Genomic DNA, 23,569 nt, shown 5'->3' with positions numbered 1-23,569 from the left:
TACTATTTAGAAATGAAGAAATTGCTCCAATGGATAAAATTGTGCGGCACGTGAGTATTTAGCAACGGCAAATCGCCGCATAAGGTTAAAATATCATTTCACTAACGAAATTAACATCTTCTGAACTCCCCCTATGATTGGACCGCGTCCACGTCGGCTCAAGAAAAATCAACTCGCTCCCGTGCGCGTTAGCCCTACTGTAGCAGCCGCTCCCTTTTAAAAATACCTTTCTCCAAAACTTATTTTTTTAAAAAAAGAAAGAAAGAAAGAAAGAAAGAAAAAACAGCTATATGCAAATTATTATATCCTATTTAGTCTCGAGGTAATGGATCTTATTTATTTATTTATTTGTCTATCAGTTATACCAATTTATTTTTGTTTTATTTCCCCCTTTCCCTTATTGGTAAAATTTGAAGGACTTTGTTTTTATCGTTTCTTTTTTAAAATTTTTTATGTTATTTACAGCGATTTATTGTTGTTTAATCGTTTAAATTCGGGCAATCGTTATGAAGAAATGTCTAGTTTATGGTCTTGTGTGAATTTCATTTTCATATTTAGGCATTTTACGATCAAGGGATTTTAATTTGCGCTTCCAATCAATTATGCTCTGAGTTACACATTTTAGTTTCACTTGTTAAAATCCTTAGTTAAGTTCTTTCTTGTAACTGAATTGTTAATTTTACTACTTTTATTTTCTATATGCAGACATTAGTTGTTTGGGGAATCTGTTGCTAATTTGAGCTTTTTAAGGTATAAAGTTAGTTGAAAGTAGGGCTTGTATAAGGTGATATTGTCTTCATAAAAGAATTTTGACTCTCTCGTCAAAGGATGACGCGTGTTGATACTATGCAATTGTCTAATGAACTGAGAGTTCATGATAGTCATGGTTGCGGTCAAAACCTTGTATGTGATATCTAGATCTTTCTGTTCTACCATTTCTATGTTCCGTCTTTTCTTCTCCAAGTATTTGCAACTGAATATGTTAATGTCAACAGGGTGTCATAGGAAAAGGCCGGCTACATTTAATTCGTATCAATCTTTCCTCGCATGATATGGTATGATTTTCATATTCCTTGACGAGTGCAGAAGCTTTTAAGCCACTTATTTTTTCTGTTTTGTTCATTTACTGCTAGTTCAGAAAACATGAGAATTGGTTAGAGTGAATGTGATATGCATTTGCATGCATGTGATACCACTTTTACAAAGTCTGGAGACATGAAAACCTCTTCTGTTTCTTATCCAGCGACAGGATGCTTGGAGACTTCATCTTTTGAGCAGTGTTTGTAGACCCATAAGACATGTATATCCCAGGTCTGATGTCATTATCTGCCGATCTGTTCCAATTCCTAATGGGGGAAATGAGATTCCTATAATAAAATCTGCTGGTGTGGCTTTGACTTATTTGGCTTATTTAATAGAGAAAATAACTTCAGTAACCGAAAATGGTTTATAATATACGATTTTAACCAACTTTTTTTGGATTTACGAAAATGACCAACAAATTCGCAACGCGATCTCGAATTTCACAACTCAGTTTCCAAATTCGCAACGCGAATATGTAAATCGCATTGCGATTTTCCAAATTCACATTGCGATTTTCCAAATTCGCGTTGCGATTTTCCAAATTCGCGTTGCGATTTTCCAAATTTGCAACGCGAATTTGTAATTCGCAACACAGAAGTCAAATTCGCAAAGCGCGTTTATTTTCGCAACACGAATTTAATTTTCGAATTCGAAACACAATATTTATTTCGCAACACAAATGTAAACATTATAATCACAAATCATAACCTAAAACCCTAAATGACAACTCAATCTCATCTCTATCTCTCACTCTCTACGGCGACATCCGTCCCCATCTCTGGCAAAATCCGTCTATCTCCATCTCTCAGAGCCACCCTCACAACAATTCACAGTCAGAAATGGAAAATCAACCACCGAGGGTTACTTTTTTAATTATTTTTATTTTGAAATTTTTGTATTATTATTAGATTTTTCATATTTAAATTGATGATAAATTTACTGGTAATTTCAGTAATAGATTAACCATTTCACTTAGATTGCTTAGTAAATTCATTCGGTTGCTGCCAATACTACTAAACTGTTTAGTCATTAACCTTGTGAAGTTAGTATTTGTCTTTATTTTGTCTTTTGGTTGAAGTAATGTAATTCATTCAAGTTTCAATTTGCAGAAGACTATTTGAAACTATTATTCTTCTGCAAATTGAAACTTGAATGAATTGCATTACTTCAACCAAAAAACAAAGACAAATACTAACTTCACAATGTTATCTGATGCATTTTGTGAACTATGATAGAATAATGATTTGGGTGAATACCGTGCAAGTTTGAAACATATTTGGCTTTGTTTTCACTGTTTAATATCATGTCTGTTTATAGTGTATAATTTGTAGTTTTTGGTATATCTAACTTGGTATGTTTATTATTTTTGTAGAAATATTTTTCGGCTTCATTGACCTTAAGGAATAAATTAAGCCTAGTCACTACAATTACGTCGATGCTTACACCTATACAAAGAAAATTATTTGATGATAATTGCTTCGGGCCATGGCTGAAAGTGCAACATCCGGGTGGAGATGCTATGTTGACCTATTTGTTTCTTCAGACCATGACTAACGATCTACCCTAGAGGATAAAACGTGGTGATGAAGAGATATGGTTTTATTTTCCTCTAGCGTATACTTGTTTTGGGCGGGAGGAGTTTTGCTTAATCACTGGTCGCTTCGGACACGATGATGTAGGTCGGTACACTAGTCATACCTGTTTCCGTGGGGTTCATATCTATGAAAAGCTACCTAGAAAAAGTTGTCGTCTGCCTTTGAGGACCGAAAAATTTTGCGTGGCCATGGTTCCAAATACACTTTGGCAGACTTTATTTGGGCCTTTAAGGTAAGAATTTCTATATAATGTTTCCAAAATTATAATTAATTATTTAACAATTACTAATGTTTGTGTATTATATTGTTTGTAGATTTGGATATTTGAGGCTTTTCCCATCATGCGAACATATGCAATCAAAAATTCAAATGATATTCCTAGGGCTATTTCCTGGAGTAAGATCCGACCGTTGGAGAAGAGTTACTACCATATACGACGATGAATGATGTAAGTTAACACAAATACTACCATATATAAACAAGTTATTACTAGTAGACGTTTAACTTTGTTTGAGATTTTATATTGTTAGGAGGCTAACTATCCATTACAGAGGCTGACACCCACAGAGGCTGAGCTTGTCACTGATTGGTGGCAAGCTAGTAAGCGTTTTTTTATGGCACGGATGATGAGCAGCCCCCACTTCGAGAGTCATCACCTCACCTAGAGCCATCACCTGATCGAGCCGATTATACACTTCCACAACGAGAGCCATCACCTATTCAATCACATCATCGAGCCTCTTATCCACCATCACCTCATGATAGGCGACCGACAAAGATGCCACGAAATTTATCTCTCTGTTCTCCACCTCCACGGGATGAGTTAGGGGAGTTACGTGATGAGGTCAATGCTTTGCATGAGGAGGTCGGTACTTTACGTGAAGACAATAGTGCATGGTGTGATGAGGTACGGTCTTTACGTGGTGAGGTAGAGGTTTTACGTGATGACAATGGTGCTTTACGTGGTGAGGTATCTACTTTACGTAATGAGGTAGCCGCTCTTTGTGAGATTGTTGCATCGTTGCAGAATGAGGTTCATACTCTACGCAATGAGGTAAGTTTGTTTAATACTATACTAAAAATGAAAATAACCTTTTTTCGACATTATTTATTTGTTTATTTACTTATTTATGTATTAAATAATTTTTTGCGGCCCGATATGGTATATGTTTTAAGTCGGGTTTTTCTTGTATGACGGGGTTCACGCATCAGACGTCGTGCACGTGCCATTACATCTCCGTTCACCCCAATAGTGCCAAGACTCCGTAAGAAGAAGCCCGAAGCACCTTTCATCATTCAAGAGGCCTCTCCTATTGTTCAAGAGGCCCCTATCATCCTTCAAGAGGCCCCTCCTACCGTTCAAGAGGCCCTTGTCATCGTTCAAGAGGTCCCTCCCACCGTTCGAGAGCCCGATTCACATGGCATAATATGTCGGCATATTGATAAACCCCCTCATGTGTCCGACATGATGGATGAGACTTGGCTTTCGTATGAGTTACCGGTCAGTACCATTATGGTATCTGAAGTGGAGAAGAGAACACTACCGGATACAATTCTGGATAATACCCTTTGGGCTAAGACCGCAGTTGATTTTTATCTACATGAGTGGAGCCAGGGGTGTTACGCTGACATATGCAAACTCGACGATGATATGCATTTGTTTCTTGATCGGTCTTGGTGGGGTGTGTTATTAGGGGTTGAAGACAATGACTATTTCGACGGGGGGTTAAGTCTTATATTCTTCTTATATTGCATTTTGATTAATTTTTTTTTAAATTTATGAAATTCACTAATATATGGATTTTTTTATAAAACAGCATATTGATGCATGGGTGTCACGTCTTCTGATAATAAGGAAATTGAATAAAATAAAAAAATACGCGATGGAGTATTATGCCGACGTCTTTTCACGTAGCTCACTTGAAGGATCAGAGAGACACTTCATATGTGTTGGGTAATGGAAAAGCTAAACTTTATCCTGTGTGGTGGGAGGTCGATAAGGTTAGTATTTATTTTTGAATATTTTAAAGGTGTTCATAAATAAAAATTTGATATGCACAATTGAACATGTTGAATTACATACCATTGTCTGATTCGAGAGATATTATTTGTAAGGGATGGAGCGCTCATTTGGCTAAATACTTGGATGCGATTGATTATTGAACTAATTCTGGAAACAAGAAGCCAAAGAAGTTCAAAGTTACAATGATCAGAGATGAGACTGTACCACAATAAACGCAGGGAGCCAGAGGGGATTGTGGTCCTCTCGTATGCATGTACTTGGAACGTTTGACGAAAGGAAGTAAACAGATTCTACCTCTCACAGATAGAGATAGAGGTGCAGTAGGCTTGTGGTTTCGGCATTTTATGGCTAGACCGATATATGCGAGACACTGCCTACCTGCATCCGCGTGCTGAAAGTGTGCATAAACAACACAAATTGGTAAGTTTGAGCAAGTGTTGTTAACATATATACTCTTTGTTTGTTTGAAAATGTTTTGTTAAGTACCTAGATAATTTTTTGTTCGATGGTTTTAAATGTGTAGAAAGTGTTGTTTGAGAAAATGTTTGGTTTCTGTAGGTTAATCATGATCCTGAAGTGAGCTGCGTGAAATTGATGTATTTGTGCATAAACATTTGTCTGCGTGAAATTGATGTATTTGTAAAAGTTTATTTGTAAAGTTTATTTGTTTAATTGATGAGGAAATAAGAATTATTTTTTGCTTGTTCAATTGATTTGTAAAAGTTGATTTGTTGTTTTAAATTTCAATCTGCATTATGTTGAAGGCAAAAAAGACCTGTTGAAGGTACACTTTCGCAACACGAAAATCAAATTCGCAACGCGAAAGTCAAATTCGAGTTGTGATGGTTGCGAAAGTCAAATTCTCAACGCGAAAGTCAAATTCGCAACGTGAAAGGCAAATTCGCAACGTAAAAGTCAACTTCGCGTTGCGATTTCGGGTTTCGAATTTGACTTTCGCAACAATCGCAACAAAAAATCTGATAAGTGATAACAACTGAACATATCATAGCAATGTTCAAACTCAAGTTACTAATGAATGTCTAACTGAAATGTATGCATTCACACATAAAATACACATAATACAATGTTTGCATTTAAAAATCACCTAAGTTAATAAGTCCCAAAAGGTGAAGCCGATTGTGATTGCGATTTTGATTTTGATTTCATTTTGCTTGACACCATATGAGTTTGGATTTTGATGAGGATCCATATTTTGGTAATGGAAAAGATGATTGTGATGGCACTGGTGATCCACAGGTCAACCTTGTATGACCACTTTCCTTGCACCGACTACATGTCGATATCCTCTTCTCTTCACCCTTAGACGGTATACAATCGTGATTTTTTGGTCGGCCAGGTAGCCTACTGTCCACGACTGGTGGCAAAATTGTTTGTAAGTCATTTGGTTTGTCCCACTCAGAAGGATGTGGAATAGGGTAGACAATCTCGGCATAAGTCTGTTGATATACTTCTGTAGTGTAGCAATCCATAGCGTATGCGCTTGAATCATATTGGTTTAGATGAAGAGCAACTTTTATAACATGGCCACACGGATAACCAGATGTTTTCCATTTCATACAACTACACGTCTTTGCATTTAGATCGACAAGCCCATTTAATTTATTATCCAATACTTCAAACAAAGTGTCTGAACATGGTTCAACTCTCCATGACGTTGACTTCACAACACGTTTCGTTATCTTTTTTTCAGTCCATGGTGTAACACGACGTTCCAATGTTCCTGTAAATTTAAATAAATAATACTTAGTAAAATATATGATAAATTACGAATTTAAAGAAATAATACTTGCATGTTTTCTTTTCTTGTAGTACCACTGTTAAATAGAGGCTCGAAAAAAACTTCATTAACATAGTAATGGGTAATTTTCGGGAATGACGACTTAGAGCGTTGATTGATTCTGCACTATTAGACATCATGAAACCATATCTTGCTCCAAGTTGATTTACTCTTGACCATCTTTCAAACCCGACATCTTCTAGTGTTTGAGCATATTGAGGCAAAACACGTCTTAAACAATTTATATTCTTATTAAAATCCACTTCCCAATAAGCTTTTACAGCCTTCCAGTATGTCCATTTGTGATTTTTTTATACCAGCAGGCCTTGATTTTAGATTTCTGTACAAATGAACACCACAAAGTCCATGAAAAGAATCTGGGAAACACCTTCTAACAGCGTTGTAATTTGAGTTTTTCCTATCGGATATGATTGTCATATTGCTAATAAGACCTATATAATCCCAAAGATGCCCCATAAACCATGTCCATGAATCAGAGGTTTCAGATTTGTCAACCCCATAAGCTATTGGCAGTATCCCATTGTTAGCATCCATGGCTACTGCTAATAAGTTTACTCCAAGGTATCGACCTTTCAAATTTGCTCCGTCAACTATAATAATTGGACGCATGCAAGTAATAAACGAACGAATCTACAAAATAATATACACAAGACATAATCATTTAAATGTGAAATGCATGTAACTAACAAAAATGAGTCAACAAAATTATATTGATTTACTAACCGCAGCACCAATGATGATAAACAACAACTCAAAGTGTCCATCTCTATCTGTTTTGATATAAGTTACCGACCCAGGATTTTTCAGCTTTAAATTGTGACAATAAGCCGGCAATTGGGCAAACGATGCTTTTGGAGACACCTCAATAATTTCAAGGCATAACATTTGGCTCTCCAAGCTTGAGAATATGAGATACTAATCTTGAACCGAGCATTCATGTCAGTCATAATTTCATGTCCCCGATATACCCTACCATTCAAAAACATTAACTCGGCCAGAAAACCACCCAACACCTTTTTGTTTGCATGTCTATGGTGAGGAAAAACTTGGGTTCTTGAACATGTATGTTTATCAATTAAAGTCCTAACTTGAAACATTTCACAATCTTTTATCCTCTTGGCAATCATACGCCACATACAGTTTTTTTCAATCATACACTTTGTTTTGAAGCGATCTTGGCTTGATTTGTTAACTTTTAGTTGATAGCCATCTTCCACACATTTCGTATACAAAGCTATCTTCAAGTCTTCTTTTGTATCAAAACAATCATCTTTCTTGATACGAATAACTTTTGTATAACAATCAACTGCTATCTTTACCAACTCTTCTTCCGGTATCTGAAGTAATTTTGGCATATTCCATTTATACTCCCGTGGCATTTTCTTCTTTTTCTTTTCTTCGGGGACTTCTTCTTTTTCTTTTTCTTCTTCAGGGTTATATTAATTACAGAATGGATGTTCAACATGTTCATTCACAGTCCTAACTTCCTCCTCATTATTATCAACAACATCTTCCTTGGCAACGGCTGTTTCATCATCAAAATTCAGGTATTGACCAATATCAAAATCATTTCACGCAGGGTCTGTTTCTTCTTCTGAAACATCATCAAAATCCGAGTATTGACCAAGATCAAAGTTCGAGTATTGACCAAGATCAAATTTCGAATACTGAATAGTACTCACAATTTTTTCTGTTTGCTCATAATCATCTAACTGGTCAATACGAAAACCGGAATTTGGTGCTGAAAGTTGATTGGGATTTGGATTAGGAAAAGGTTGTGGGTTTTGAGATTGTGTTTGATATTGTGTTTGGTATTGGAAATGTGGTGAAATAAAATTTTCTCGGTGATGAAATTGTGGTGGAACCATTAAATTTTGAGGTTCATAACAACGTTGTACATTGTGAGCACCATAAACTGGGGTTGAAGAACTTAGTTGATTACTACCTGCTACTGACCTAACTTCACTACTTCTAGGTTCAACATCATACAATGTAACATCATCTTCTTGTGAAACACTAATGTAAGTAATGAATCGTTCAACATCTTCATTGTCAGTTAACAAATAAACTTTACCTTTTCTCTGATAAGATAACCTAAATCCACTTAGAGGCTCTAAATTCAATTTCTTTGCAACACGTAATATTAGAGTTTCATAAGTTAACTTTTTAATGACAGTTTTAGTTGAAGATTCATGGGTAAAGGCATATATTGTAGAACACCATGAACATTCTCCCATGACCCTCCAAAACACAAATTTATCCAAATATGATCAACATTAGATGATTTCATTCTACAAATTGTAAATTAATTTACTAAACAAACGAGCTATAAACTACATATCATCACTAACTTAGAGAAAAAAACATACATTTATTAAGTTGATAGTTGATAATTTGGGAGAGAAATCATAGAAAAATTATATATAAATAAAATTATGTAAAAAACAATTAGAGATGGGGAAGTATGTCGTTGGATATAGGAATGGATGTCGCCGGAAAGAGTGATAGATAAAGATGAAATGAGTTGCGATTTAGGGATTTAGGTTATGAGTTGATGCTACTGCGTAGTTATATACCCAAAACATTTGTGTTGCGAAACTAAAACCTGTTGCGAAATTAAAATTCGTGTTACGAATTCGAAAATCGAGTTGCTACAACAAAATTCGCGTTTTGAATTCAGAAATCGAGTTGCGAATTTGAAATTCAGTGTTGCGAATTTGGAAATCGCAACGCGATTTACAGATTCATATTGAGATTTACAAATTCGCGTTGTGAAATTGGAGTTCGCGTTACGAATTTGTTGGTCTTTTTCGCAAATCCAAAAAAAGTTGGGTAAAATCGTATATTATAAGGTATTTTTGGTCACTGAAGTTATTTTCTCTATTTAATAACGGTGACTCTCCCTATAGAGATAGTATTGTTGATGGGTCAGCCGACCATCTTACTTCGGTCAATGACTGCTCTACAAGTAGGATTAGGATTGAGGAAATCAAAATGACCCTTAGAAAGATGGGGAGGGACAAAATTGTCGGTTCGGATCAAATTCCTATCACTGTGTGGTTGACACTAGGAGAAGAGGGAATTATGTGATTGACCAACATCTTTAATATTATTTTAGAGATTGTCAAGATGCCAGAGGAGTGGAAAGAGTCTACGATGATATCAATCTATAAGAATAAAAGGGATCCCCAATGTTGTGGTAACTACAAAGGTATTAAACTACTCAGTCATACCATAAAGCTATGGGAAAGGGTGATAGAGGCAAGGTTGAGATAGGTTACTAAGGTTTGAGAAAACCAATTTGGCTTTATGCCAGGCAGGTCTACTACGGAGGCGATTCATCTACTTCGACAGCTTATGGAGAAATATAGGGAAAAATAGAGATCTTCACATGGCGTTCATTGACCTTGAGAAGGCGTTCATTGACCTTGAGAAGGCGTATGATAGCGTACCCAGCGATACGATCTGGATACGATCTGAAAGACCTTGGAAACGAGACGGATCCCAACTGCTTATATACGGGCGATTCGTGATATGTACTGTAGATCTACTACTTACGTCAGGACTACAGTTGGCGACACCGAGACAATCCCGGTGGAAATCAAACTCCACCAGGGGTCGGCTCTTAGCCCTTACATCTTCGCCTTGATTATGAACGACATATATTGTGTGACACCAGACAATATTCCATGGTGTATGCTTTTCACTGACAACATTGTCCTAGTTGCTAAAACAAAAAATGAGTTGAATAGAAGATTGGCTACCTGGAAGACTGCTTTGGAAGAAAAAGGTCTAAGGATCAATATTGAAAAGACAGAGTATTTATTTTCAAACTTCAGTGGGAACCAAAATGATGAAGATGTAGAAGTATGCATCGAAGGACACGTTCTCCCCTCAAAGGATTGTTTCAAGTACCTAGGGTCTATGATACATAAAGATGGGGGTGTAAACAATGACGTTACACACCGTATAAAGGTAGGATGGCTAAAGTGGAGGGCTGCTACAGGAGTTTTGTGTGACAAGAAGGTTCCTCTAAAAATTAAGGGAAAATTTTATAGAATGGAAATTAGACCAGAGCTGTTGTATGGATCAGAATGTTGGGCAATCAAGAAGGATCACGTAAGGAGGACAGAGGCCGCAGAAATGAGAATGCTTCGATGGGCATGTGGTAGGACTCTGTGGGACATGACACCAAGCTATGCAATTAGGATGTCCTTGGGGGTAGTGTCTGTATCTGAAAAGTTGATGGAAGGAAGACTACGGTGGTTTGGGCATGTCCTTAGGCGACAACCGTCAGATGCGGTCAGGCGGGTAGAGTCGATTACAGTCGATGGTGCCAGAAGGAGAGGTTGACCAAGGAGGAAGTTGGTAGACTGCTTGAGATCTAATTTGAAGAATTTAGCCCTTACCGAGGACATGACCTCTGACAGGAAAGTATAGAGACTTAAGACCAGGGTAGTCGAGTAATGTGGGTCACAGTAATAGGGTGTAGCATCTCTATCTTATTTTTAATGCCTTTGTAGTAATTTCCATGACTTCTACTTTTTATACGTTTTTGTCATTGGAATTTATGAAGGCTTAGAACTAGGGTAACGGAGTAGTGTTGCCTTAGTTTAGGTTTTAACCCAATTTGACTTTATTCCTTCTCGTAACTTGGTATCTCTGACTATTGTGTATCCTTTTCTTCATGTTTCCTCTTTTTAAATTTAGCCCGGACTTACGTTTCTGTCTATATGCTGAGATTTTTACACAGAGATTTATTTGTAGGGATTAATTCCCATTACAGAAATAATATAGTCCGAATAAGGTGTTAGTGAGAGAAACTCCTCCTGTTTAAAAATTAGGGTGTTTTAGATAAGTTTTTATGTTTTATTCCTTTTCATTTCTCTTGATGGCGAGTAAGGTGAGAGTTCCTGTTAGGAAAAATTGTGTCACAGTAATCATTTTCAACATTCTTGAGAGTTTTCATTACCAAGGTCTTTGGTTATTTTTTGATAAATATGGTGAGGTGGTTGATTCTCTCATCCCTAATAAAAGAAGCAAGGGAAGAAATAGGTTTGGTTTTGTTCGTTTCACCAGACTGGAGGACGCGAGAAAGGCTATCAACTGTGTTGATAGTTCTTGGATTCAAGGTAATAAAGTTTGAGTTTTCATGGCGAGATATCATCTTCGTGATGTTTTCTGGAGAAAGAAGTTCTCTGATCCATATCCAGTCAAGGCCAAGAGTGTGGTGAAGGATGTTAGTCATACGGAGGCTCCCTTTGTTGGTTATGTTGACGAGAGTAAGCTTTCAACTATAAAAAACAGCTTGGTAGAATGGTGCATAATTTTTATTAAGTGGGTAGAGTCATCTTCGGTTGAAGAGGCAGTCGTATCCCCGTTATCCAAAGTGGGGGAGTTCGTTGGTGTCTCTCCAGTTAAGTTTCCCGAGCTGGAGGTGGCTGCTAAAGAAGCAGGAAGATCCGTGCACTCTTCGGAGGAGTAGTTGGTCGAGAGGTGTTCTGAGAAAGAAGAAATTTTTTTTTGCTATTTGGGGACTACTGCTAGAGGCAGCTTCTTGTCGGGTTAAGGTATGGAGGACAGGAACATAGGCGAGGAATTGATTATGGGTCCGAGGAGTGTCGTTGTGGGTCAGGGGATGGTTCTTTCGCAACTTGAGGAAGTGGGGGAACACGAGACATTGCTGGTGCACTCGGAGAGAGAAGCAGTGGATGTCTTTAAGGAAAGTTGCTTGCCTGCACATGGTTATGAGGGGAGTAAGGATTATTTAATTAATTTTCCCATCCTGGATGGCCATTTAGTGCCAAGGGAATTGGAAGATATGAGCCTAAAGGATAAAGAGGATTTGTTGGTTCACGTAGAGAGGGAGAAAGAAGATGCCTACAGGAAAAGTAGTGAGCCTGCATGTACTTTTGTGGGCTTGAAGGATTATTATAATGATTTCCCCATGTTTGATGGTCGAGTTGAGTCAAGGGTGGTGGAGGATGGGATTCAAGATGACCTTTCTTACAACTGCGCATACATAAATTCAAAGGGTAACACAAGGCAGTTAATGAGACCTAAGGAGGGTTTTGGCAACAAATATAGATCTGACCAATTTTTTCAAGAGAATTTTACAGCTCCCAAAAGAAAGTATAGGGGTTACTGAAGCAAGAGACATCAGAGTAAGGTGCAATGGGAGGAAGAGGTGTTTGTTTTTTATGGCAGATTCAAATATAATTATGCCTTTCCAGCATTGGGGCAGTCTCAACAAAAGGATGCGATCGATTCCTTGCATTTTGGGAAAGAATTGGGTTGTGAGTCTAATGGCTCAGTAGTGTATCTGATTTCGGAAGACTGTGGAGAGGGAAGGAGTAGAAGTTTTAGGTGATCTGCATCATGCTTATTGTTTGGAGCTGGAAGTTTGGATGGTTTTAGCCGACAAGACGAGTTAATGTGGTGGAAAGGCGGCTATGTGCGTGTTTTTTTGTATTCTTATCATGAGAAAGCTAAGTGGCTTTTGAGTTAGAAGTTGGCTTCTATGGTTTTAGTCAGCTGTTACCCTTGACTTTTATTATGGTTGTTTTGTTTTGTTTGGGCGTCTATCGGGCCACGTTTAGGCTTTGAGTTTGACCAGTCTGTTTTTTAGGCTGTTGTTGTTGCTTTGTTGGATTAGGCTGGTTCTGGTAGGATTGTTTGAGGTTGTTTTTAGTGTTTTGTTTATATTGGGGGTGGCTCCCTGGTTGTACCGTGCATTTTCTATGGTTAATGAAATCTTAAGGCAGTGTTTTCCTCCTCCCGCTGATTAAGGAGCTTCTCTATAAGCTCTTTAATCATGAAGGAGGTTTTTAACGAGGCATTAAATTCCTATCCAAAAAAAAATTCCCATTACAGACGCGCATATGTAGATTGCATATGAAGACTGTTCAACTATGTATTTATTTATTTATTTATTTATACATGCATTGTATTTTATCTTTATTTTTTAATTTTCTGACTGCCGGAGGTCTTCCACAGAAACTACTCCCAACCTGGCATTGGGGGCAGCCTACTACCCTACTTCCCCCTTATCCCATTGCATATGGGAATAGGGTTTTTTTGTTGTTATTTTTGTAATGTTGAATATACATGTAGTAAGCCAGACGGATTTTCCTTTTTCACTGTGGAGATATTAAGTGGCAGTTGGAGAACTTTTCTCTCAATGTTATGAGAAGCATTCAGTCAATTTTGCTATTTATTTCAGAAGGCTGGATATCATTTTTAATACTAGTTATGGTATATTTATCCTCCCCGTTGGAGACATCTACTTAGTTTTATATTCAAATTTACCTTCTTTCTTGGGTGTAGTTAGGGGCAGGTTGAAGTTCTATTAGGTGGGGCTAGTTCAGTGCTCTCTTCTTTGGCATCTTCATGCATCTTTTTTTTTTCTTTAATATATAATCTACTAATTTTTTTATTGGGATATATCAGGGCATTTGGTGATTTACACGCCAGTCCAGTTGTACCTCGGTTGATCCCGGCAGTTGCAATTATTGCTTTTGCTGCATGGGGCCTTGGGCCACTTATGCGGTTAGGCAGGGTTATGCTTTTCCATGTAAGCACTGAACACTATTCTACATGCTTTTGTATTCTACATCGGTGGAATTCCTTTATGATTCACTGCCTTGCTATTTTCCGCAGAGGAGCGATAACAGTTGGAATAAGAGTAGAACACATCATATTATGACCTATTATCTTCGACCTGTGTTGCTCTGTACTGGAGTGTCACTCCTCTGCAGGTGCCCCATAAAGGATTCATCTTAATCTTCATATTTTTTGCAGACGATTTGCTTGGTCTGTTGATACTGTGGTTTCTTTCAGAGCATTAGATCCAGTAGTTTTAGCCTCAGAAGCAAGGCAGGCTGTTAAGCAACGACTTCTACATTTTGTGCGATCATTATCGACTGTTCTTCCTATTTCTTATTGTTTGTCAAGGTGAGTTCAATGGACTGCCTTCAGTTGTAAGTTTTTGACGACTGGCTAATTATGTATACTTTTCTTTCCTTTACTGGTTAAACTAGATGATTTTTCTTCATTTCCCTTTTTTGGTTGGGATGGGCTATTTAGAGGAAAGTAGAGGATGCTATTGTGTGTAGTTTTTAATTTCTATGTTTTCAGGGATTGGCATGCTAATCTAAAGAGTGCATGTCTATCAAGTTTTAACATTTCATGTTAGTTGTGCATGTTATTAAGGTAACTTTTTGATTTCTTATTTATTCTGTGTTTAGCCTAAATTTAGGAGCTTGAACTATTGTGCAAGAGAAAATCATGCAATGAAGATAGCTTGATTCCCTATTTATTCTGTCTTTAGCCTAATTTTAAGAAATGTATTTACGGAGATGAATGATTCCAATGATGCAAGAAATGTATGTTTTGTCACTTTCTCATTGTTCTGCTTTCTAAAATCTTTTTGTAGCATTTGCATCAATTATCAAATTGCACTGTGGTTGTAATGGTGTATCTTAATTCTAGCGACTTAGGCCAACCTGATCAATATTTCTGCCGTCTCTACCCTACGGCAAATGATGCCCCGTCTTCGATTTATTTTTTCAGGAAACTTTTAACATTTTTCTGGATCAAATATTTTAACTTCTGAGGATTTGTGGAATAATAATTTAGATATCTTGAAGGCGCTTACAAAGATTGCAATGGGCAAACCTGAAAACAGTGTTTTGTTCTATTCACAGATGGGCTTTGACTTTGCTGGAAAAGCTGTTTATACTGCAGTATGGGTTGCTGCTGTATCATTGTTCATTGAATTGCTAGGTTTTTCCACCCAGAAGTGGGTAACTGCTGGTGGACTTGGTACAGTATTGATCACCCTTGCTGGTCGTGAGGTAAATGGGTTGCCTGTAATGCATAAAAGAAATTAATGTGCTTAATTTTTGTTGCAAAACCTTATGACTGTCCCATGTAGTAAGTAATCATAGGTACAATGCAATTAAGTACCAATAGTAGATCATTACTAGCCTGAAATTTGAAACCATCTTGTCTAAAAACTTTTATAATCCTTAGAGCCATGATTTCTCAACTCTGGCATTACCTGTTTAGTATGCAATTAGTGTGTTGATTCTTGCCCATAGAACATTCAATATCATCCTTATTGATACTTGTCAAGTTCTTAATTTCAAGTTTTCATGATCCTTTCTTGATTTTTTTTCTTTTTCTTCTGTATTTTTAATGCATTCAGATATTTACAAATTTTCTTTCAAGTGTAATGATCGATGCAACAAGGCCTTTTGTTGTCAATGAATGGATTCAAACTAATATAGACGGTTATGAAGTTTCAGGGACAGTCGAGGTTTGTGATACTTTTCTCTATTCATCTCTCTTAAGCAATCTGAGATATTAAACAATTTGGTTGCTTTTGTTGACTTTCCTGGAACAGCATGTTGGATGGTGGTCACCAACAATTATAAGAGCTGATGACCGTGAGGCAGTTCACATCCCAAACCACAAGTTCACTATGAATGTTGTGAGGAACATTAGCCAGAAGACTCATTGGCGCATCAAGAATTACTTTGCCATTAGTCATTTGGATGTTAATAAAATCAATGTAAGATTGTGATTTTTCTTGCTGTTAACTTGTCAGGACCATCATGTCTCGTTTCTAGAGCTCATGCTAGAACTTTACACTTTTCTCCATACAGAATGTAGTAGCTGACATGCGGAAGGTTTTAGCCAAAAATCCTCAAGTAGAGCAGCAAAAATTGCATAGAAGAGTATTTTTGGAAAGTATTAATCCAGAAAACCAGGCTCTTATGGTGAGATTTTTTCACCGTTGATAATTTTCCCCATAAAAATGTTAATTTAACGTTAAGTTTTTGTTTTGTTCCCCCCCCCCCCTCTGATTGCATTTTGTTGAAAATGCTACTTCACAGTTTGCTCATAGATGTTTCTGATAGGTAATTCTGGCCCTTAAAATTTCCTTGAGCTGTTTTATTATGTTCACAACAAGAGTTTCTAGACTTAATTTAGGTGCATTGGCTGCCCATCTTAGCCTATTAGTGTATTTTGTGTCTCATGCATTTATATAAATAATCTACTAACACATGCAAGTTTCAGAGTAGACTTTTGTGGCTGTTAGCTATTTCTTTAACTCCTTTTCATTTGTTCATATCGTTTCAGATAATGGTATCCTGTTTTGTGAAAACATCACGTATAGAAGAATATTTCTGTGTTAAGGTAAGTTCATTGTTGTCCGTGCTTCATGTAAATATCTGAAGATATAATAATGAAATGGCGATTTAGAATCTGTAGATGTAAAAAATAATGTTTTGCTCTCTTCAATTCTGGTTTTTAGTATATAGGAATCAGTCTGTTAATACGGTATTTTATTAATTGCCCCCTGCCACTGGTGGATACTTTTCAAAAGAACTACTAGAAGAAGCATTGACAATCTTGGCCTGGATAATAATATAAGATCCTTGGAAGATTATATGGACGCCAACCAATAGAAGTAGCACAAAACATTGGTGAATTTATGCATATTTACATTCATGACATGCACGCATACATGTGAAAAGGCTACGTTCTGGATAGTATTGCAACAAGAAGCTATACTGTTGGATCTTCTCAGAGTTATTAGCCATCATCATGCTCGGCTTGCCACCCCTATCCGTACAGTTCAGAAGATGTATGGCGAGGCTGAAATAGAAGATGTACCTTTCGCTGATACCATTTTCAGACGTTCTCGAACAACTACCAACCGTCCACTTCTCCTCATTGAACCCAGTTATAAAGTTAATGGTGATGACAAAGTCAAAGCTTCAACACGTGTAAATGAAGAAAAAAAATCCATGGAGGAAGCAACCCTCACATCTGACTTGAAGGGAAATACTAATTCGGGATCAACATTGGACTCCAAAGAAGACAGGGTTATGGCATCATCAACCAATAACCCCAGTTCAGGTTCAAAAGCCTCATTGTCCGAGGCTGAAAGTGGGAACTCGATCGAAGTGAACTCCGAAAAGCAATTTAGTGAGGGTAAGAGCGAAACTCGGAAGCCAGCAAGTTCAGGAAGTGTGGTGATCACTGATCCACGGTCTGCAAATGAAGAATCTGAAATCCCAGTGAGCGTTTCACAGGCACAGCAGGATGTCGATAAGTCGACTCCGCAGCCATTGGTGGCTAGGTCACCTTCCTTGGAAGAGAACATCGTTCTTGGTGTTGCACTGGAGGGCTCAAAACTGACACTTCCAATCGAAGAAGAAATGTCGACACTATTGGAGGAATTGGGCAATCACCAGAGTGGAAGTAGGTCTCATTCGGTCAGCCAGGAGAAGAAAGATGATGAGGTGCCAGTAGTTCATGGTAAAATTATTAGTCGATAAATCGTGCCCCGTTGCCGTTTATATAGTTTGTAATGTTCAGCTGTGTTTGTTTGAAGCTGGCGTTATTATTATTATTATTCGTTGCCTACGTCTCATCCTTTGTACATAGTTGTTGGATTCAAAATTAATGTGGTAAGTTAGAGGGATTAAGTGCTGTGGGATTCAGAACTCCTATGGTAATTTGTTATTGAAGAAACTGATGGCTGTACTGTTGGTGCATGGTTTGCTTTAAACTTTTTGTTCCGCCCAATGCTAAACTCCAACGTTAGTTATTGTCAACTCAGAATCTCTTTCAGTTTAGTTTATTTGAATCAAGTTAGCTTTAATTAATTTGAATATTATATATTTAGAAATTTTGGGTTTAGGTTATTTTTGTTGATCATTAGTAGAGTGGTTGTTTACTACTATTAATATTGTAAAAAAATGATGTAGGATTTGTGTTTTTTCTGATATGAATGGGAAGTCATAATACTTGTGGTTATGTTCATGTGGGGGATTAATTCTCTATTAGCATAATCATTCTAATTTGCCGATTTCACAATTAGGTTTATCGAACTATTTAGATTGTTAGTTTTTAGAAAATAGAAAATGTTTTAAAGAAAACATGGTTGGTTGTCGAATTAAAAAATATTTTTTGGAAAATAAAAATAAGTGAAAAATGAAAACATAAAAAAATGTTTTCATTATTTTAATTAAAATTGTTTTAGAAATTTAAAAAATAAGAAAACATGAGATCTGAATTTTGAACTTAGACGGGTTCAAATTATTTTAACAATAAGATTGACTTAATGATATTTTAAACCGTCAAATTTTTACAAAAGAAAAAAATCAATATGATCCACACTTAATATAGTCTTTGTATTGAAAATTTTTAATAAATTAATGTTGTAGTATTTTTATATTTCATGTATTAAATATCTTACTAATTATTTATATTTTATATTTCTAATTTAAATAATTTTTTTTCAAAATAAATAAGCACAAAAACTTTTTTTAAAAATCAATTGTGCATCAAACTTAGCAAAAAATATCAATTAAGTCCATTTACCACATCATTGTCCATGTGTACTACCATAATAGTATCATAAATTATCACATCAATATTGTAGATTGTTATGTATGTTTGTGAACTGTCATATAAGCGTCGTGACAATCAACGTTTTATTCCATTCTTCAAAGGGTTAGATTAATTTTTTCACTGTAAAAACATTTAGGAGCTACATTAATTATTTTTCCTAAAGTTTGAAGACCTCAATTACCATTAAACATATTATTATTTTAACAACACTTTTGTGTGCTTTGCTTATTATAATATTTTTTGTGTATTTTTAAAATTTAATTGATGTCTAATACACAATAATATTATATTTTTATTATAAACTAAAATAAATTTTGTGTTATGAAATTTCTTATCAATTTTAATTTTTATATTTTCATAATTCACTTGCTAAATTAATATAATGGAATTTTTTAATAATTATAATTTAATTTAACTTTTTAATAATTATTTATTTATTTTTGTTTTTAAAAATTAGAAACCAAATAATTTTTTACTATTTTATTTTTGGATTCATGTTTTTATTTATATTAACCAAATATATTTTCTAATTTTTAAAAAATTGAAAAAAATAATAATTTGAAAACAAAAACAAAAAATATTTTGTAGAACAAAACGTAGAAACATTATACAGTAACACAATTAAAAATTCATTGTTACACGTGTTATTGAACCTTTAACTTAACGGGGGAGGATATTTTGTTTAATATTTTATTTATCGAATTATCTTCTTTCTTAAAAGTTGTCAAAAAAGAGATTTTTGAAGATTTTAGTCCATATATGATTGTTAGTTATGATTTCATAAGTTTTAGATTCATAGGGGTTAAATTGTAAATTTAAAAAAGTTTAAGGACTAAATTAAGAAATCTTCAAAAGTTAAAATTTGTATTTAAAATTTAATTTAAATGTAACAAATAGTTAAATTTTTCATTAGTTATGGATAAAAAAAACCGTTACATGAAAAAGTATAAGAATAAAAAGATACAAAAAATTAAAAATAAAATAAAAGGGAAAAATAAGGTCATATACTTATAACGTGAAAAATAAAAAAATTATATAATCATTTCTTTTAATTGTTTTGGTTATAAGATGGTAGAAAAAGTGAAAACTATTTTAAGTTTATTATTTAATATATGAAAAATAGGAAAGAGGATAAGAAAAAAGTTGGCTAAATGATATTTAAGGTTTTCGAATAAAAAAAATCAGTGTGATTTTTATTTATTTATTTATTTTAGATCAATGTTATCTTTCAATTTAAAAAAAAATTAACGAACCCTTTGATCAATATTTCTTTTGTCTTTAACTAATATAATCGTTACTTTCGACTAACGTAACAGATCAAACTGTCCAACTCGTTTCTTTTAATGTTGACTGGACACTGTATGTGTTTAAATGAGTTGATATAGAAAATAAACGATTGAAAGTAGAAAAAATATCTAACTCACGATCTTCATCGGCTTCTCTTCATGTGAGCACCACCGTTTCATTTCCAGCCACGACGGCCGCCTCACCGACCAAGAAGCGTTGTACATCATGCAAAGTCACTGTCGACCCATCACTTGCCTTTGAAAACCCCCGCCTCAGAAATGGTTACATAGCTTTATAAGCATGGAAACAAGCTATCCTCTCCAACCCTTCCAGTCTACCCTGCGATATCGCAGGGTACTTGCTGGAGGAGCTCGGGTTACTCACTGTTTTTTCATTCTTTCACATCAACACGAATCGATTTTTTGGGACTGATTCACATAAGTTCGTATGTCTAAAGCTGCTGTTCGAGCTGGATCTTAGCAACAATAGGTTAGCCGGTAAGTTCCCTGAGGTGGTTCTTAAGTTGCATGCATTTAAGTTCTTGAATTTAAGGTTTAATGAGTTTGGAGAGAGTACCGAAAGAGCTTTTTGACAATGATTTGGATGCAATTTTTATTAACCACAACAGGTTGAAATTCAACATCCCCGACAATTTTGGTAACTCACCGGTTTCTGTTATTGCCTTGGCTAACAATAAGTTCCACGATTGTGTGTCGACGAGTCTCAGTAACATGACCAGTCTCGAAGAAATCATTACGATGAACAACGGGTTTAGATCTTGCTTGCCGGAACAAATTGGGCGGTTGAACAAATCTCAAAACTTATGGTTCGACAGAAATGGAACCTAAAAATCAACACTTTTATAAGAACCAAACAAACCCATTCCCCTTACTGGACATAAAGAACATAATAAACTGGTAAAATATAAGTCTTTTATATCAATGAATCCAAAATCATAATTTGCATCATGATCTGAGATATTGAAGTTAAAACCCCGATCTTGTCGGAGAAGATTGGGGAGATGGTGAGCCTCGAGCAGCTTAAGAGTTATGGGTCCTTCGTCGGAGAAGATTGGGAAAATTTACGTAAAATTGTTTTTTTAGTGCCCAGTCAGCATTAAATTTTGTATGATATCAATATTTTCATGTCATTAAGATGTTGCAAGAATCATGTATTGCCTCACACCTTCTTTGAAGTTCTTCTGACCTCCCCTAGAAGGGTTGTAAGGATCAAAGGACAACTTCCGTTGCGAAACCTCTTAGTAATATCATATGTTCCATTTCAATTTATCTACGAGGCCAATAATAATTTGCAAAGCTTACACTAAGCTACATTCACGCTTGTCACCATAACCCTTGAACTCTTGGAGTTTCTCAAAAGCCTCAATAGCCATCTTCTCACCGTTACCCTTCATGGAGGGAAACTTTTCCTTTACATTATATTGCTATATAGAGCCTCTTGCTTCTTCGCAACCTCTACCTTAGCTGCTTCAGTTTCCTCACGAGCCTATGGTACCTCTATTTGGGTATATGTAACCTATTTATATGCTTCCGTCACCTTTTTCTGGGTTACTACCACCAGTTTCTAGGACCAGTAGCTAAATGCTGAGCCTTTACAGTATGTCTCCAAGCTTCATCAGTTTCTTGAGCCTCACTTCGAGCTCAAGCCAACTCTCACTGTACATCTTTAAACTCGTTATCTTATGTACATTCAGAATATATTCTAACTTATTCTTTGAGACTTGAGTGTCTACTACATTATCTATATGAGCTTGACAGTCTTGGTAATAACTTCTTAATAGTTACTGTCGAAATCATATTAAAAAATGGATATAATCTTTCACCTGCCGCTATAATCTCAAAACCTCTCGATTCTTTCAAAAATCAATCGCTTTAAGAGACAATTCATAATGATATAGTAGGTAGACAACCAATCTATACCCAAAATTATCCTAAATTCTTCAAAAGGAAATTCCATCAAGTTTTCCGAAAATTCAACCCCTTGAATCTTTAACGAGCAATTTCTACAAATCTAACTTACCCTCGTACTCAGGCTTAGAGGATTAGCGTTACTATATCACTCAGGACTGGTTCTAACAAAATTCCTCTCTCAAATTACTTTAGTACTTATGTATGAATGGATAGAACCAGGATCACACAAATATAGGTTTATCGAAAAGTTCGAACGCACTTGCCATGATTTCTAGATCATCACGATATTCATCAGTCCAGATATTATACACTTTTGTTAGTGTCCGAATCTCACGCTGAGAATCAATTTCTGATGCTCCCCTCGATATGGCACTAGCTCAGCCTCTTTGTGATACAACAATAGATCTCTTAGTTTGCATTGGCCTTTCTTCCTACATCACCAGATAATATCAAATGAAATGACTAGTATCTCCACATCGAAAGGAAGCTCCCGTGAGAGTTTGGCACACTCCTTGGTGATTTTTATCGTAAACCTCAAAAGGTCGATGCTGATTTTGAAATGATATCTCTGTATCAGTAGAAAATATCGGTCACGGTTTATACTTTTCAACATTCACTCCTTTTTGGGCAGATGCCATAGATTTTGCTCTGTTTTCATAACAAGAACCTCTACTTTGCTTAGACTGAGATAAAGCTGCAGATGCACCATATATTTTGGATGATTGTATATTTTGCTTTGCTATTCTTTAATATTTTTTCTCTATTCACCACTTCTTGAAAAACATAAAAATTTAAAGTCAACATCATTTCCTTTGGACTTGGTCGGAGTCCCTCGATAAACCATTAACAATTAACATTCTCGTACAAAATCGGTTCTGCTGGAAATTGGCTTAGTTTATTGAATTCACACTCATACTCATAAATCGACTGATTATCTTATTTCAAATTGAGGAATTCTCGTTTCATTTATCGTATGAGCTGATATTCGATATACATATTCTTGAACTCCTCATGAAAGAATTAGCTAGTTACATTCTCGGGTGGAACATGCATAATGGCATTAGTTCACTATACTCGAGCCAGTCCTTTGAGTAATGATACAATTCCATCTAATTTCTCAACATCGTTGTAGTAGAATCCATCCAACATAATCTTAACATCGGAATCTTCTTTAAATTCACAAGCTCCTAAACTTTTCAATTCTTTAGCGATTGGTAATCGAGGAGCTGGAGTAGAAGGCGGCTGAAAACTTTTAATGATCACATCTAAAGTTTGAAAGAAGATTCCTTAATCTTGCATTGACACTCCTTGATGTGCTGGCGCACCACCATGATCAGACTGAACATTAGGATTATTATTAACCTCGTTACTTTCACTACCAGTCTCTTCATGAACCTCCTGA

At 35.9% G+C, this 23,569-nt stretch overlaps 1 protein-coding gene across 1 annotated transcript; it reads left to right on the top strand.

The window, feature by feature from the left end:
* The first annotated feature begins 516 nt into the window (after positions 1–516).
* LOC120130115 (mechanosensitive ion channel protein 3, chloroplastic-like) lies at positions 517–18,012 on the top strand. The gene is made up of 13 exons (XM_039147444.1): positions 517–903; positions 996–1,055; positions 1,244–1,398; positions 13,967–14,093; positions 14,180–14,277; positions 14,360–14,473; positions 14,850–14,904; positions 15,226–15,375; positions 15,729–15,839; positions 15,927–16,094; positions 16,189–16,302; positions 16,667–16,723; positions 17,092–18,012. The coding sequence occupies exons 1-13, from the start codon at positions 829–831 to the stop codon at positions 17,869–17,871; spliced, it is 2,064 nt and encodes a 687-aa protein (XP_039003375.1). The 5' UTR covers positions 517–828; the 3' UTR covers positions 17,872–18,012.
* The last annotated feature ends 5,557 nt before the right edge of the window (positions 18,013–23,569 follow it).

The sequence above is a fragment of the Hibiscus syriacus genome, unplaced genomic scaffold (assembly GCF_006381635.1).
Source record: "Hibiscus syriacus cultivar Baekdansim isolate YM2019G1 unplaced genomic scaffold, ASM638163v2 tig00110511_pilon, whole genome shotgun sequence".
In the NCBI taxonomy this organism is placed as follows: domain Eukaryota; kingdom Viridiplantae; phylum Streptophyta; class Magnoliopsida; order Malvales; family Malvaceae; genus Hibiscus; species Hibiscus syriacus.
The sequence above is the reverse complement of the archived record's forward strand: the minus strand, read 5'-3'. Positions and strand labels throughout refer to the sequence as shown.